Here is a 14191-nt window from a genome sequence, read left to right on the forward strand (position 1 = left end):
TCATTGCACTTCACAAACTATCATCGTAAATCTGTCCATCAATCTTTGCTGCTAGCAGAGGTAATAGTGTGCTAAACTTTGTCCACTCTGTTCTTATTCTGGAACTATGCTTTAAAACACTTCCACCAGTAATTTGGTCACCTGCATAACAAAAGCTGCCTCAGTTAACCTAGTTTCCAGGAATAAGTACATGTTCTTCAGGAAATGTTCTGTGAATGTTGTTTAGCGTTACAGCTCCGATTGAGTAGTCCTACAATCAAAGATGTTCCAGATGTTACAATCCCATCTTTACTTCAGCAAAGTATATTTACAACCACATTATCCCAATGTGTTCTTCCTTTTTTAAAATGGCAGAGTGTAATTTAAGGGAGATTTGACTGCTCTTTCTAGAAGGTCATATAACATATGGCGGTACCATCCCTGGCTCATGTTGTGTGAATATTTTTTCATTGAATGAATTTATCTCTCATCAGTATAACAGTGTTGCACTTGGTATATGGGTCATTGTTGATTGGTATTAGCCATATGTTGTTACATAATAAACCAAATGTGAAATTTGTTGAAATACATTTTATTGTTATTGAAGTCATTTACAATATTTACATTTATACATAAAAGTTTCCCAGTAGTTGCCAATAGTGTACTGTAGAAGGCTATAATTGGACATAGCTGTAATTAAGTTATGGATAAAATTATTAGTATCATGTCAGAGGCAAACTCCAGGTTGAATTTCAGCAAAGAAAAACTTGATGTTGTAAAGGCTAGTTGCTTATGCTTCAAAGGGCTGCTCTTTGATCTAGTCAGCTTCTACTTTTATAACTACAAAAGCACAGGAACCTAATGTTCTATATGGCATGATATTTCTGCTAGCTGATTGGTTGATAACCAGAAAACATCACCTGGCATGAGTGTGGTCTTGTACTGGTAACTAAAACTGTGAGATTTTTATTCTAGGTCTCACTACAACAGTATTGAATCCAGAGCTCATGAAGACATTATTTATCATCAGACACATACACACACTGTTGAACAGTTTATAACAACCAATAACAAAAACAACCTTAATGCAAAAAAATATTTCATTAAACAATTAAGGTTGTTTTTTTGCATTTTCTGTTCTAGAGAATAATGGTAAATTTTCTGAAAGGAAGAATAGCTACATTATAAAAACCTACCTTATCATTTGATTGAGAGCCACAAAACTGTTCGTAGTCTATCAGCTTTGGTTTTGACCCATCTCCACAAGCAATGCAGTTCTTTTGACTTGGACGAAGTTTTACTTTGTGAAACGAGCAATCCATACCATCAAACAGAAGTAAGTGCTGTTTCAGTGAAGCTAAATCTATTGTTAAGGCATAATGCATTTACTATATTACAGTTGTCTTTGTGTTTGCAAATTTATGCAAATATGTGACAAGTACAGGAAATTAATTATAAAAGGCAAAAAAGGATGAAAGTGTGGATATGTGGTCAAACAGTATGTTTTTCAAACACATTTCTGGGTTTGATACTATAGCACTAATGTCATCTATCATAAACACTGAATGACTTAAACTTTCTAAGTGAAATTTTTGTATCATTCTGTCTTATCAATAATATTAATATGCCAACTTGTTCTTTTTGTACGTATGGACCTGTGGTGTGTGTCACACTTACTTCAGAGGAAGAAGTGAGTGGCAAAGCAAGAGAAAGGCAGTAAGAGAGAAAGAGAGAGAGTGAGAGAAACAGTAAATGGTAACGGTGTTCGTTTTGTGTTTTTAAATGTTTCAGAGAAGAAGTAAGAGAGAATGAGAGAGAAAGACTGAATGAGAGAGAGAGAGTGAGAGAAAGAAAGAGAGAGTGAAAGAGACAGTGAGTGATGACAGCGTTCATTTTGTTTTTAAATGTTTATCACATCGCAAGAAAAGTAGATACATAAATTGAAAGAAAAGTTGATACATAGATACATACACACATTGATAAATTAAAGCAGGAGAGAGGAGGGACACAGAGGAAATGAGAGAGACAGTAGATACATAGATCAAAAGAAAAGTTGATACATAGATACATACACACATTGTTAAATTAAAGCAGAAGAGAGGAGGGACACAGGAAATGAGAGAGACAATAGATACATAGATCAAAAGAAAAGTTGATACATAGATACATACACGCATTGTTAACTCAAAGACAAATAACTACAGCAAATACTGGATGTCACTTTCACTTTTCATTACCACATGAGGATAAAATTAACTCACAAGTGGCAGAGTACTCCACAGATATGCATATCATTACCATAGTTATCAGAGATTCAGCCTCGCACAGAACAACTCATTTTGGCCAGCTGAGTGGACTGGAGCAAGGTAAACCATCAAGTTGTTGGAAGAAAACGGAAAAAGATCTTATACAGGGGCAGGAAAATCCTTTTAGTCATTAGGGTCACCATGAGTGTTAATCAGGTCCTAACAGCAGCATTTGTGGGTCTCACAGATCTGGAGGCCAAGCCCCCAGATAAACACTGATGCGCAGGCTGTTATTATCAAACTGAGTGAGAGTCAAGGGTGATTACATGATGGAATAACAATTATTTTGTCTTAGCTTTCACTGCTTATACTAAACACATGATGTTTTTGCCTTACGATATGAAACATTTCCTTTCCTTTCACTCTTTTTTAAAAAATGGCATTCCATCAGTTACGATGACAAGGCTCCTTTTTATCTGATCAATGGAACAGTCTGCTCATAAAATTAACGTGCAAGTGGCTGAGTACTCCATAGACATGCATACCATAAGGTAGTTCTCAGGGAGATTCAGCTCAGCATCACACATAATGTGACAAGGCTTGCCCCTTTGAATTACAGCTACAACTCAGTTTTGCCAGCTGAGTGGACTGCAGCAAGGTGAAGTAGAGTAATTTGCTCAAAAACACAGCACACCACAGAGAATTGCACTCATGACTTTACGACCATGGGCTGAATATCCCTAACCACTGAGCCACACACCTTCACTCTCTTAACCATAGAGAAAAGGAATGAGGCAATAGAGACAGAGAAAGGAAAACCTCAGTCATTTACAATGACAATTATACTGAAATACGATTGATCTTTTCTAGCTCTTTACTTTTAACAATGAAGAAGAGGGAAAGACATTTAGTAAGGAATAGAAGAAAAGACTAAAGTGATAGTATATTGTCAACTTAATGTGACAGTCCCATAAAAGGAGAAGAATGCTGTTATTTAGCCCTAGGAAACACCGTTTCCTGTCGGACTTGACACATTTTCTGTGTCCTTATGTTTTCAAAGTGAAGATAAGCACCTCCACCCAGCATCCAGAGACTAGTTTCAGAGTCATTGCTCATCATCAGTCTGGAGTAGCATCGCTTGCTACCTGAATTTTTTATTAAGACAATAATGTCACATATAGATGGTACAGCACAGGCAACACATACAAATGAAGTTAATGCAAGTTCAAATGAACCTTATTTGAAAATTTTAATGAAGAGATGAATTTTATATTAAATAGTCTTTTTTTTCCCCTTTTGTGGAGGGGATTATGCCCAGTTGCCTTAATGGCTCAGCAGCTACCTCCTTTTTTTTTTTTCTCCCAATGCAGATTAATTAGGGTTACTAGCACCCAACTTTCTTAATACAGCCTTCCATCTTTCCTCAAACACACTTCGTGACAGGATTTTCTTCTCCAGCCCTATCTTGCTCTTCAGATGATATCTGAAGTATTGTATTAGGTTGTCAAGAAAGTTCTTGCGGTTTTTAACCTTTAAATTCAGATGCACATATCTCGGCTCAAACAAAACTTTATTAATCGAAATAAACACCATCAGAATCAACACACTTTTGTCAACGCGAAACAAGTTTATTTATGCCAGTAGCGTAAAAATACTGCATTCTGGTAGCGATGAAGTCGTTGAAGGCGTGTTTGGCATTGTCTTGGTTTTTAAAGCATTTGTTATGCAGGAAGTCGTCGGGATGCTTGAAAAAGTGGTAGTCGGTAGGTGAGAGGTCTGGTGAGTATGGCGGATGAGGTAGAGTTCCGTAGCCCAATTCATTCAACTTCTGCAGGGTAAGTTGTGCAGCATGTGGCTGAGCATTGTTGTGGAGAAGAATTGGTCCTTTTCTACTGACCAATGCTGGCTGTTGTTGTCGGAGTTTCTTATGCATTTCATCCATTGTATATTTACATATATGCATGTGTGTGTGAGCATGTGTGTTTTACACCTGTGATTGCTTGTACAATGCAGCAGGTGTGATGTCAATTTTTCTTGTCAACAAATCATCCAATCACATCGAGCCTTTGAAACCATGTAGAATAAGATATGTCTTATTCAAAAAACAAATAAAGGTTTGTATCAGGAAGGGCATCTGGCTGTAAAACAATGCCTCAGATAACATATTCATCCAACCCAAGCAACTATGGAAAAAATGGACATAAAACTAATGTATCAATATTTGCATTTTCTAGACTTTACCAAACTGTCAATAGCTCCTAAAGCAAAAAAAAATACTGATATAGATCAGACAAAATACAATTATCAGCTGTCATTTGAAGGATACACTGTAAACCACAAGCAATTTTGATGACTTCTAAGGCCTGTAAACATCCAATAATTCCAGGAACTGAAAAAAGATAGCATTATCATCATTATATCAGTAATTATCATTATCATTAATGACTACTGTCGTTAATGTTGCTTTAATGTTCATTTTTTTCCCCCTATTTTGGCAGATGATATATAATAAATGAAATGGATAGTGCTAGCAACCCTTACAATACTTCACTCAACATTAAACCAGCAAATCAATAATAATAATGGTTTCTAATTTAGGCAGAAGGCCAGCAATTTCTATTGTGCCATACAAGTAGTCCAATAACGTAATGCAGAGTGGTTGGATGTTTATTCGACTGCTGTTCCCCCAGTCACTGAGCTGACCACCTTTTATCAGCAACAGCGTATATAACAATGTGAAACTAAGTACATTTAGTTCTGTATCATTACAACATCCACCTTTTCTTTAAGCAATTCCCAGACTAATAAAACTGACAAATGAAAATAGGGTTTCTTTTCCCTCAAAGAAAGAAAAAAAAAACTGTTTTGTTGCAAGAGCAATTCGCAACATGCACTTCAAATAATATGAACAGTTTTATGGTACAAAATTTTTGTAGTGTTCCGGTGTTTTCACTGTTCTGCCTAATCTTGTAATTCTTTTGGGGGTTGGCATTGAGCACTTCTCCTGCATCTAGCCATTATTTTGTGTTTCTGTGTTGTTATCAGGAGGAGTATGTGTGATTTCTTTCCTTGAGTCAAGTTGAGTAGCATGTTCCATGGAGTTTGTAGGGTCTGCTGGATGGCTGACTGTCTCTATGTTGTTGGGTGATCTGGCAGGTGTTTCCATCTGAGTGGTCTGTTCATATTGTCTGTCTATGCCTATCCCAGTATCTCTCAGTTCTCTTCTGTTTCTCTGCAAATCTCCATGTGTTGTTTTCACAAAGTAAGACTTTGGTTCTTTACATTGTCTTGCTATTTCTCCAGATATCCAACATTTGTTGTTTTTGTCAAGGACTCATACAGCTTGTCCTTTGTGCAATAGAGGTAATTCCATCTTTGCGTGCTGGCCATATGCTGTTTTCATTTGTATTTTCTTTCCTTCAAGAAGTTTTCTCTGTCTTTGAGTTTCAGACAATAGCTCCAGTGTAATAGCACAAGTGTTGCGATCGGTCTGCCCAATAGGATCTCAGCAGGTGACAGAATCTTTGAATTAAATGGTGTGGCTCTTAGATTCAACAATGTATTGTTTATGTCTTCTTTGCTTTGTTCACATTTTTGGATTGTCTTTTTAATTGTCTGTACCTTCTCTCTATGAATCCATTTGATTGGGGATACCTTGGTGATGATGTAGTGTGTTGAATTCCCCATTTGTGTGAATTGTTGAAATGGTTTTCCGGTATATTGAGGACCATTGCCGCTGAAAATTTCATCAGGTCTGCTGAAGAGAGACATAGTCTTTTTGAATTCCTCTGTGACTGCTTTGCTTGTGGTTTCGCTGAGGTGAGTCACAATTGGAAATTTGGAGAAGTAGTCACAAATGAGCAGATAAGTTTTGCTGTTGATATCAAATAGATCTGTTCCTAGTTTTTTCCATGGTGCACTGGAAATGTCATCAGTAGTTCTTTGTTGTTGGCAGTTGCAAATTCTTGGCATATTTGACAGGATCTGCACATTTCTTCGATGTCTTTATTGATGTTTGTCCAATAGACACCTTCATGAGCTGTACTAGAATGTCATGTTGTAGAGGAGGAGGTATCAACATTTGTGTCCCTTCGAAGATGATTCCATCTTCTACAACCAATTCATCTCAAAAAGACCAGTATGTCTTTATATCATCTGGGACTTGTTTGATGTTGTCTGGTCACCCATAGGTGATTGTTTCCATCAGTGTAGCCAAAGTAGAATCTCTGCTGGTGAACTCATGCAGTTGGTAACGTTTGTTGATGGAAAAATTGACAAGGTCAAATTCAGATTGGTGGATTTGTCTTGCAGTCAATTTGATTCCATATACTCTCAAGTCCAGGTCAATGTCTTCATTGTCTTCATGGCTTGAGAGGCGAGAGAGGGTGTCAGCCAATGTCATGGTATGCCTTGGGCAGTATTTGATTTTGAAACCATATCCCTGAATTTTCTGGAGCATCCTTTGTAGTCAGGGTGGTGCTCGAAGAAGGGGTTTTTCTGCGATCACCACCACGCGCAGTAGTATAGTGAGGAAGGAAGGATATGTTCTCTATGGATTTTCTCCACTATGATGGCTAGTAATGGACACAATTGCTCTATGAAAGTCAGATTTACAGTTCTCTGTTCTAAAAACCTAGCTAAAAAATATTTCTTTAGGTTACCAGATCCTTTTGCCAAAATAAATGTTGATGGTTCAGGGCAGTGCCACTCAACAGAACTTTGTAAAAATACTCTTGATCCTAAATGAAACCAACATTATGGTTTATGTATCGGCCAAGAAGATTCTGTTACCATAAGTATTTGGAACCATAAAAAGATCCAAAAGACACAAGGCACTGGCTTCTTTGGATGTATACAAATCACTTCCAACAGTTGAAAGACACTGGCTTTCAACGGCTGGAATTGCAGAAAAGAAATGCAGATTATCATAAGCCTTATATCCAGAGACAAAGATAGTACAGCCCCTGCTGCCATTGACACACCTTCTATTCAGCCAGTTGTACTAAATGACCCCAATGAACTTTGTGATGGCTGGGAAGAAAGGACAACTGCCGATGGTAGAGTTGAGTGTCAACCATGTTACACAGACAATTCACTGTGAGCAACCTACAAGGCCCGCATCGGAAACACCATCCAAACGTTTATCAACTGCTTTTATCTCAGATCCAGCTGTGGTCATGTCTCCTGATAAAGAAAACACTGGCAATGTCAGAAGTAGTAATAGTCAAAATACCAGTAATATTGGTGGCAGTAATAGCAGCAGCAGTAACTGTACAAGTGTAAACCACAGCTTGTCAACAAACAACAACAGTAGCAGCAGTAACAACAACACTCCTTCTATAGAAACAAACAATAACAACAGAATGTTGTAACAACACTGGTGGTGATGGCAATAATAGTTCAGGTATGCTCTCCAGACGGCAGTCAATGCGGCACTGAAATTACTTGAATAGATCCCATTGCTGCTACCATATTGTGACATACAAACACTCCAATAACGTGATGCAGTGAGGTTGGTTGTCTATTTGACTGCTGTTCCCCCTAGCCACTGAGCTGTCCACCTTTTATCCATGACAGGGTATTTAACAATGTGAAACTAAATACATTTAGTTTTGTATCATTACAAAAATTTCAAAAGGAGTGGTTTAGTAGTTACCATCATTGGAGAGATAAAAGGCATTTTGTCTGACACTCTAATGATTCTGCCAATGTACTGTCTGTGCACAAAGCCAACAATTTTAAGTAGAGGGATTTAGTCAATACCATCATCCCTGGGACTTGACTGGTACTTTATTTTATCAAACTCAGAGGGAAGGCATAGTAAATGTTGGCAGAATTTGAAATCAAAATGTAAAGAGCTGGAAGAAAAACCACAAGGTATTTTGTCTGATGCTCTAACGATCCTGTCAATCTACTGCTTTCATAATTGTTTCTAATTAAGGTACAAGACCAGTAATTTTAGGGGAAGAGGTTAGTCAAATCAATCTATGAATTTGACTGGTACTTTATTATTTTATCCGCTCTGAAAAGATGAAAGGCAAAGTTGACTTCAGTGGGATTTGAACCCAAAATATGAAGAGCCAGAACAAATACTGAAAGGTATTTGTTTGATGATCTGATGATTCTGTCACCCACCACTATTAACAATAATAATTCTTTCTAATTTTGGCACAAGGACAGCAGTTTTGTGGGGAGTAGAAAATCAATTACATAGACCTGTGCTTTACCTGTATTTATTTTATTTACCTCAAGAGGATGAAAGGAAAAGTTGACCTCAGTGAAATTTGAACTCAGAAAGTAAAGTTAGACAAACTGCCACTAAGCACTTTGTCTGGCATGCTAATGATTCTACCAGTTTGCCACCTTAACAATAATAATAATAATGTTCTTTTTTTTTTATTTAGGCACAAGACCAGCAATCAACCCAGTACTTAACTGGTACTTATTTTATTGGCTCCCAAAATGAGGAAACCCAAAGTTGACCATGGTGAGACTTGAATTCAGAATGTAAAGAGTGATAAAATATACTGCAAAGCTTTTTGTCTGATGTTCTAACAATTTTGCCAAATAATAATATACATTAAATATAACTACTTACTCACGCCCAAAACCCCTCCATCTGAGCAGTTAGTTACTGTTTCTGGTAAAGGAGGCTGAGGGAAGAGACAGCGGTAACAGGGACCTCCATCATAGTTGTAAACAGTCAACTGTAAAACAAAATAAAACTATGAATGCCAATCAAGCTTTGATTTGTTTATCTTTAACTCTAAAGTTAACTTAGTAGATTATCAATTAGTAAGTTTTATGTAAAGAAGGGATTTTTTTAATCTTTAATATAAATAAAATAGATTTAATAAGAGAGGAAAAACATGCTCATAATGTATTGACACTTAATGAAGATAAAAAATATTCTGCTTTGTATTTTTATCTTTTAAATATGTGATCCTATTATAACCATAATCATCAACAGTAATGTTAATTCCTCTCACTACTACATGTCCATTATCACAACCTGCATTATAACTTCCACTGTCGCTATTATAAATGTAGTTTTAATTTCATTAACACTGCCATTGTTGCACTCAAGTTTCTTTTCATTAGGTCGTCAAGTATGAAATTTGTAGAAAAGAAAAAAAAGTTTGCTAATGTTTTATAAATACAAGGAATAGTTTTATTCATCAAAGTATGCACCAATATTGCCAATACACTTTTGCCATTTCAGCGGTAGTTTGTCCAGCCTGGAACTGTAAAAGCCTGGCAATATAGAGTCAATAAAATCTTGGAAGGCCTGTTTTACAGCATTGTCGGAATAAAATTTTTTCCTATCAAAAATTTATCCAAATTCTGGAAGAAGTGGTAGTCAGTGGGGGCAAAATCAGGTGAGTTTGGTGGATGATGGAGAACTTCCAACTCCAACTCCTGTAGTTTTGCCAATGTCATTTTTGCGATGTGTAGTCTGGCGTTGTCTTGCAATAAAATAGGAGTGGATCTGTTGACAAATCTAGGCTGTTTTTTTGTAAGTTTCTGCATCATTCGGTCTGCAGTATACTTCGACTGTGATTGATGAGCCAAGTTTATTGAAATCATAATGGATCACACTTGCATCAGACCACCAAACACACACCATCAGCTTCTTTTTGATGAATTTTGCTTTTTATACTATGTTTTGGTGGCTTGTCTTTCTCCAACTATTGTGCTGAATGTTTGCAGTTGTTGTATTGGATCCATTTCTCATCACGTTACAATTCGATTCGAATATGATTCATTTTTGTGACGAGAAAGTAGCATAATGCAGGTTTCCAAACGTTGATGTTTCTGATTTTCCTTGAGTTCATGTGGAACCCACTTATCCAACTTTTTCACTTTACCGATTTGAATTAGGTGAGTTAATATTGTTTGCTAACACCAAACAGCAACGATAATTCATGGACACTTTGAGATGGATCTGACTCGACAGTAGCTTTCAGCTCATCATTATCTACCTTTGTTTCTGGTCAGTTGCGTTGCTCATTTGTGGGGTCAAAGTTACCAGAACGAAATTTTGCAAACCTATTTGATACTGTCTACAGTGTAATAACACTAGAATGAAACACTCCATTAATATTCCGAGCTGTCTGTGATGCTGTATTTCCAAGAAAGAACTCAAATTTTAAAACTGTACAAATTTCCGACTTATCCATCTCTTAACAAAAAATAGCAAAAAACGATTTATGAATACTTTATAAAATGCAAAATGAGTTAGAATAAAGAAATAGATGTGTCAGCTTTCTAACAAAAAATAAAGATTGTCAAAATATAATGGTGCAAAATGAGCAGCTGTCAAAGTTTGCCATATACCTTACAACAAATTTCATACTTGATGACCTAATAAATGTGTAAGGCTCCTACCTACCTGTATTTGTAATAAATACATGAGTCAGATTTTGGGTGGTGTATTCTAAATGCAGTCATTGTTTTACTAGTTTTTCTGTCCAGTCCAGCTTGTTCGTTTAACATTCAGTTGAGAATATTATAACTGCAGCTTATTAGTGCGTCATTTAGAGTATTGATGCCTATAACCTTTTATTTGCATTTAACTCTGCAGTAATTATTAACATGTCTATAATATTCCTTCCTAATCTTTCATGTGTTTCTGTTGTACCTTGTTTAGTACATTGAGTCCTAAGTATTTCTACGTTTGCTCCTAATTTTTTAAATTTGTGTATTATTTAATGTTATTAGTGTTCTTGATAAATTTTCCCCTTTTCAAAGTTGCCTTGACACATTTTTCAAATTTAAATTTTATACGAATTTCTCAAGTAATACAAAAATAAAAACCCTAAAGCAAATAAAACAAGTGTCTTGAAATAGATTGAAGAATATACTCACCTGTCCTTCAAATCGCAGAGCACTACCAGAAACCAGAGGCTTGCCAATGATGACACACGTATCATTAACAAGGTATCGTGTGGCAACATTGTCAGAGGCATCTATCACAATGTCATAACACAGATAAGTTAAGGAGAGCAGAATAATAGGATGGTTTGACAGAGCAATGTGAATAACAATTTATGATATGAATAGAAAACTTTAGTCATTTTTTTCATAGGTTAGTTAGAAGGACTGCACCCATGATATTTTTCAGGTCCTTTGGGATTGTAAGCAAAGAAGTTATTCTCTGGTCTGAATGCTGACAACAGAACTGATTCTGTTAAAAGTACCCAATAATCAGGTGCTGGTATTAATCAAGGCAATGTGTTAAAACTACTGTCTATCTAAGAACCGGTACAGTCCCTCTGTCAGGCATCCATAAAATTTCTACCAAACAAATTACACTCACAAGATTTTGGTTGACTTACAGCTATGGAAGAAGATATTTAAACACTTCAAGGTGTAGAGTAGCGAGATTAAATCCAAAACCATAGTTGTGAAGCCAAAACTATTCTTTACATCAACACAAGAAAAGGGGATATAGTAATTCAAATTGATCCCAATATATTACTGATATTTATTTGATTAACACCAGAGTACTGAAGAACTCATTCCAATCCTTTTGATGTTTTAACATGTATAGTTGAGGTATTGAGGTCCGATTAAAGGTAGATAATGTACTACTAGATATTACATTTTAATACTGATATTTTCAAATTATAGTACAAGGCCAGCAGTTTTTAGTGAGAGGAGGGATAGTTGATTATGTCTACCCCAGTACCTGATTGGTATTTTTATTGAACTTGAAAGGATGAGAGACAAAGGTGCCTTTTGTAGTGTTTGAACTCAGAACATTAAAAAAATCAGGAGAAATACTAAGTATTTTGTCTGACACACTAATAATTCAGCCAACTCACTGCCTTCATTTTAATACTAATAATAACAAATGTGAAACTTGAGGTTTTTTACAAATGTGGAAGCTGGAATACTAATGCAAGGGCTTAAAAAAAAACAAAGAAAATAGTTCCAGCTAAGAATTTAATTGAATACCTTAAATGCCACACCATGGTGCTAACTAGTATGAATGGGAAGAGATTAGAAGTCCTCCCATGACAACTAAGCTAAAACATGTTAAGCTGCTGAAGCGATGATCAGAAGGTCAAACCTTGACATGGATACCTTAGTAAAAGTACATTACCTAAGGCTGTAAAATAAACATCAATTTCATTTCACTTTTGGTACATATGGAATAGATATGTCAGAGTTGGCAGATTCATTCAATCCATGTTGATTAAATACTAAAATACGTGTTAAAATATTAAAACGACATGTTGTTATTTAGTTCTGGCCAGTAGATCTATGGACAAAGTATTTTCAACTGTGACTATTCTTTCTATTTTCACACAAGTATGTTCAGGAGTACATTATGCCAAGTGTCATCCCTTCTTTAAGATGGTGTTATTTGTTTTAGCAAGTCAAACAACTACCTTTCACACATTCATTCACTTAATGAAACTAACATGTGCCTGGAAGCAAAGTGTGTGATTCTACTCACCTAAATTTGCCTAGCTTTGATTTCGAATACACACACACGTATATATGTGTGAATTTCTGCTAGCATGTTTGTCAGTCAGTCTTATTGTCTATTTGTCTGGTCAAATACTGTTTTTTTTTCTTTCACACTGCATAATTCATTGTAGTCAACTTCTTTTTTCTAACACAAATTTAACTATTGTCAGACAATTAATTGATCACATTATTATTATTATTCAGTCAAATGATCCACCAGAGTATAGAAGCAGTAAAAGGATACTGTTGAATTATCTCAATGGCGTTGCTGCTGGTCAACTGTAAATGGTATGGTATATACTGTACACTGGAATTTAGTCTAACAAAGGAGAAAAATTTGTGAAAAACTCAAATCAATAAACAAAACACCAGTATACAGTCACATCAATGTTATAACCATCATCATTGCTTTTTAATGTCCACTTTACTTGTTTGCATGGGTCAGATGCAATTTGTTGAGGCAGATTTTCGAAAGTCAGATGTCTTTCCTGTTACCAGTCATGACTGGTTTCCAAGCAAAGATATACTTTCTCCTCATGATCACAACATGCTTTCACAGCAACTTGGAAATGAAAGAAACCACTTGTGTAACAATGGCACTTATTTACAACTGTTGCATGATGTCAAGACAAGGAGACAAACACACATATAAAATCATCTGTATTATTTTGTTTGTTAGTACAATCCTTCATGTAGGCATTCAAATATTATGCTTTAAACAACCTTCACTATGGAACTGAAATTAAAATCTTTAACAAATTAGTTAAAACAAATTAAAATCTTTGACATAAAGAAAACAATCTATTAAATATCAATAAATTTATGCATCAAAACAGAAATAAGAATATTTAGAAAACATGGAAATTCTGAGGATCCTGCTAGATATTATTATTACTAAGAAACTTTATTGAGTTGTATTCTTCTCCTTAAGTTCATGGTCTTGTGTCACCATTGTGGAGAATCATTATCAATGTCAGAAATTTTTATTATTTTTATTATTTTAGAAGAGTCATTTGACCATCAAACAAAGTGCCTTATGGTATTTAGTTATGGCCAGTTACATTCTGAATTCAAATCCTTCCAAACTTGATTGTTTTTCCAGAGTAGGTAAAATAAACTAACAGTCAAATCCTGGAGGTAGATATATTCCACTCCACCCTCACCATTATTTCCAAAAGTGTCTGGTTTTGTGTCTGTGTATGAAATCATTCATACTATTATTATTTTGCAACAGTGGATTAGCATTCTAAATTTAAACTCTTATGACCAACTCCTCCTGTGGGATGAAGTTAAAATAAAAGACAGAAAACACCACTGGAAAATACGAAAACTAAAAGAAGCAGCACATATGCTAGGACACAACAATCTCCTAAGCAGACTGACTGCAGATATGAATAGGATATGGGAACTGGTATTAAGGAAGGATAGCAAAATATTAGATTAATAGCCCTAAAATTCACTCCATAATTGCCCATGGGCATATGGCG

At 35.6% G+C, this 14191-nt stretch overlaps 1 protein-coding gene across 2 annotated transcripts in view; it reads right to left on the reverse strand.

Annotated features, from left to right (window-relative positions):
* LOC106869497 (adenylyltransferase and sulfurtransferase MOCS3) overlaps positions 1-14191 on the reverse strand; it is a 32943-nt gene that overhangs the window by 11381 nt on the left and 7371 nt on the right. For both annotated transcript variants that reach the window (XM_014915261.3, XM_089359935.1), the window contains exons 5-9: positions 12949-13023; positions 11094-11211; positions 8824-8932; positions 4552-4614; positions 1176-1336 (exon numbers count right to left, since the gene is read on the reverse strand). In XM_014915261.3, the coding sequence (XP_014770747.2) occupies positions 1176-1336; positions 4552-4614; positions 8824-8932; positions 11094-11211; positions 12949-13023 (526 nt within the window). The remainder of the gene's footprint in view (positions 1-1175; positions 1337-4551; positions 4615-8823; positions 8933-11093; positions 11212-12948; positions 13024-14191) is intronic.

Source organism: Octopus bimaculoides, chromosome 11, assembly GCF_046866305.1.
Source record: "Octopus bimaculoides isolate indiv1 chromosome 11, ASM4686630v1, whole genome shotgun sequence".
NCBI lineage: Eukaryota > Metazoa > Mollusca > Cephalopoda > Octopoda > Octopodidae > Octopus > Octopus bimaculoides.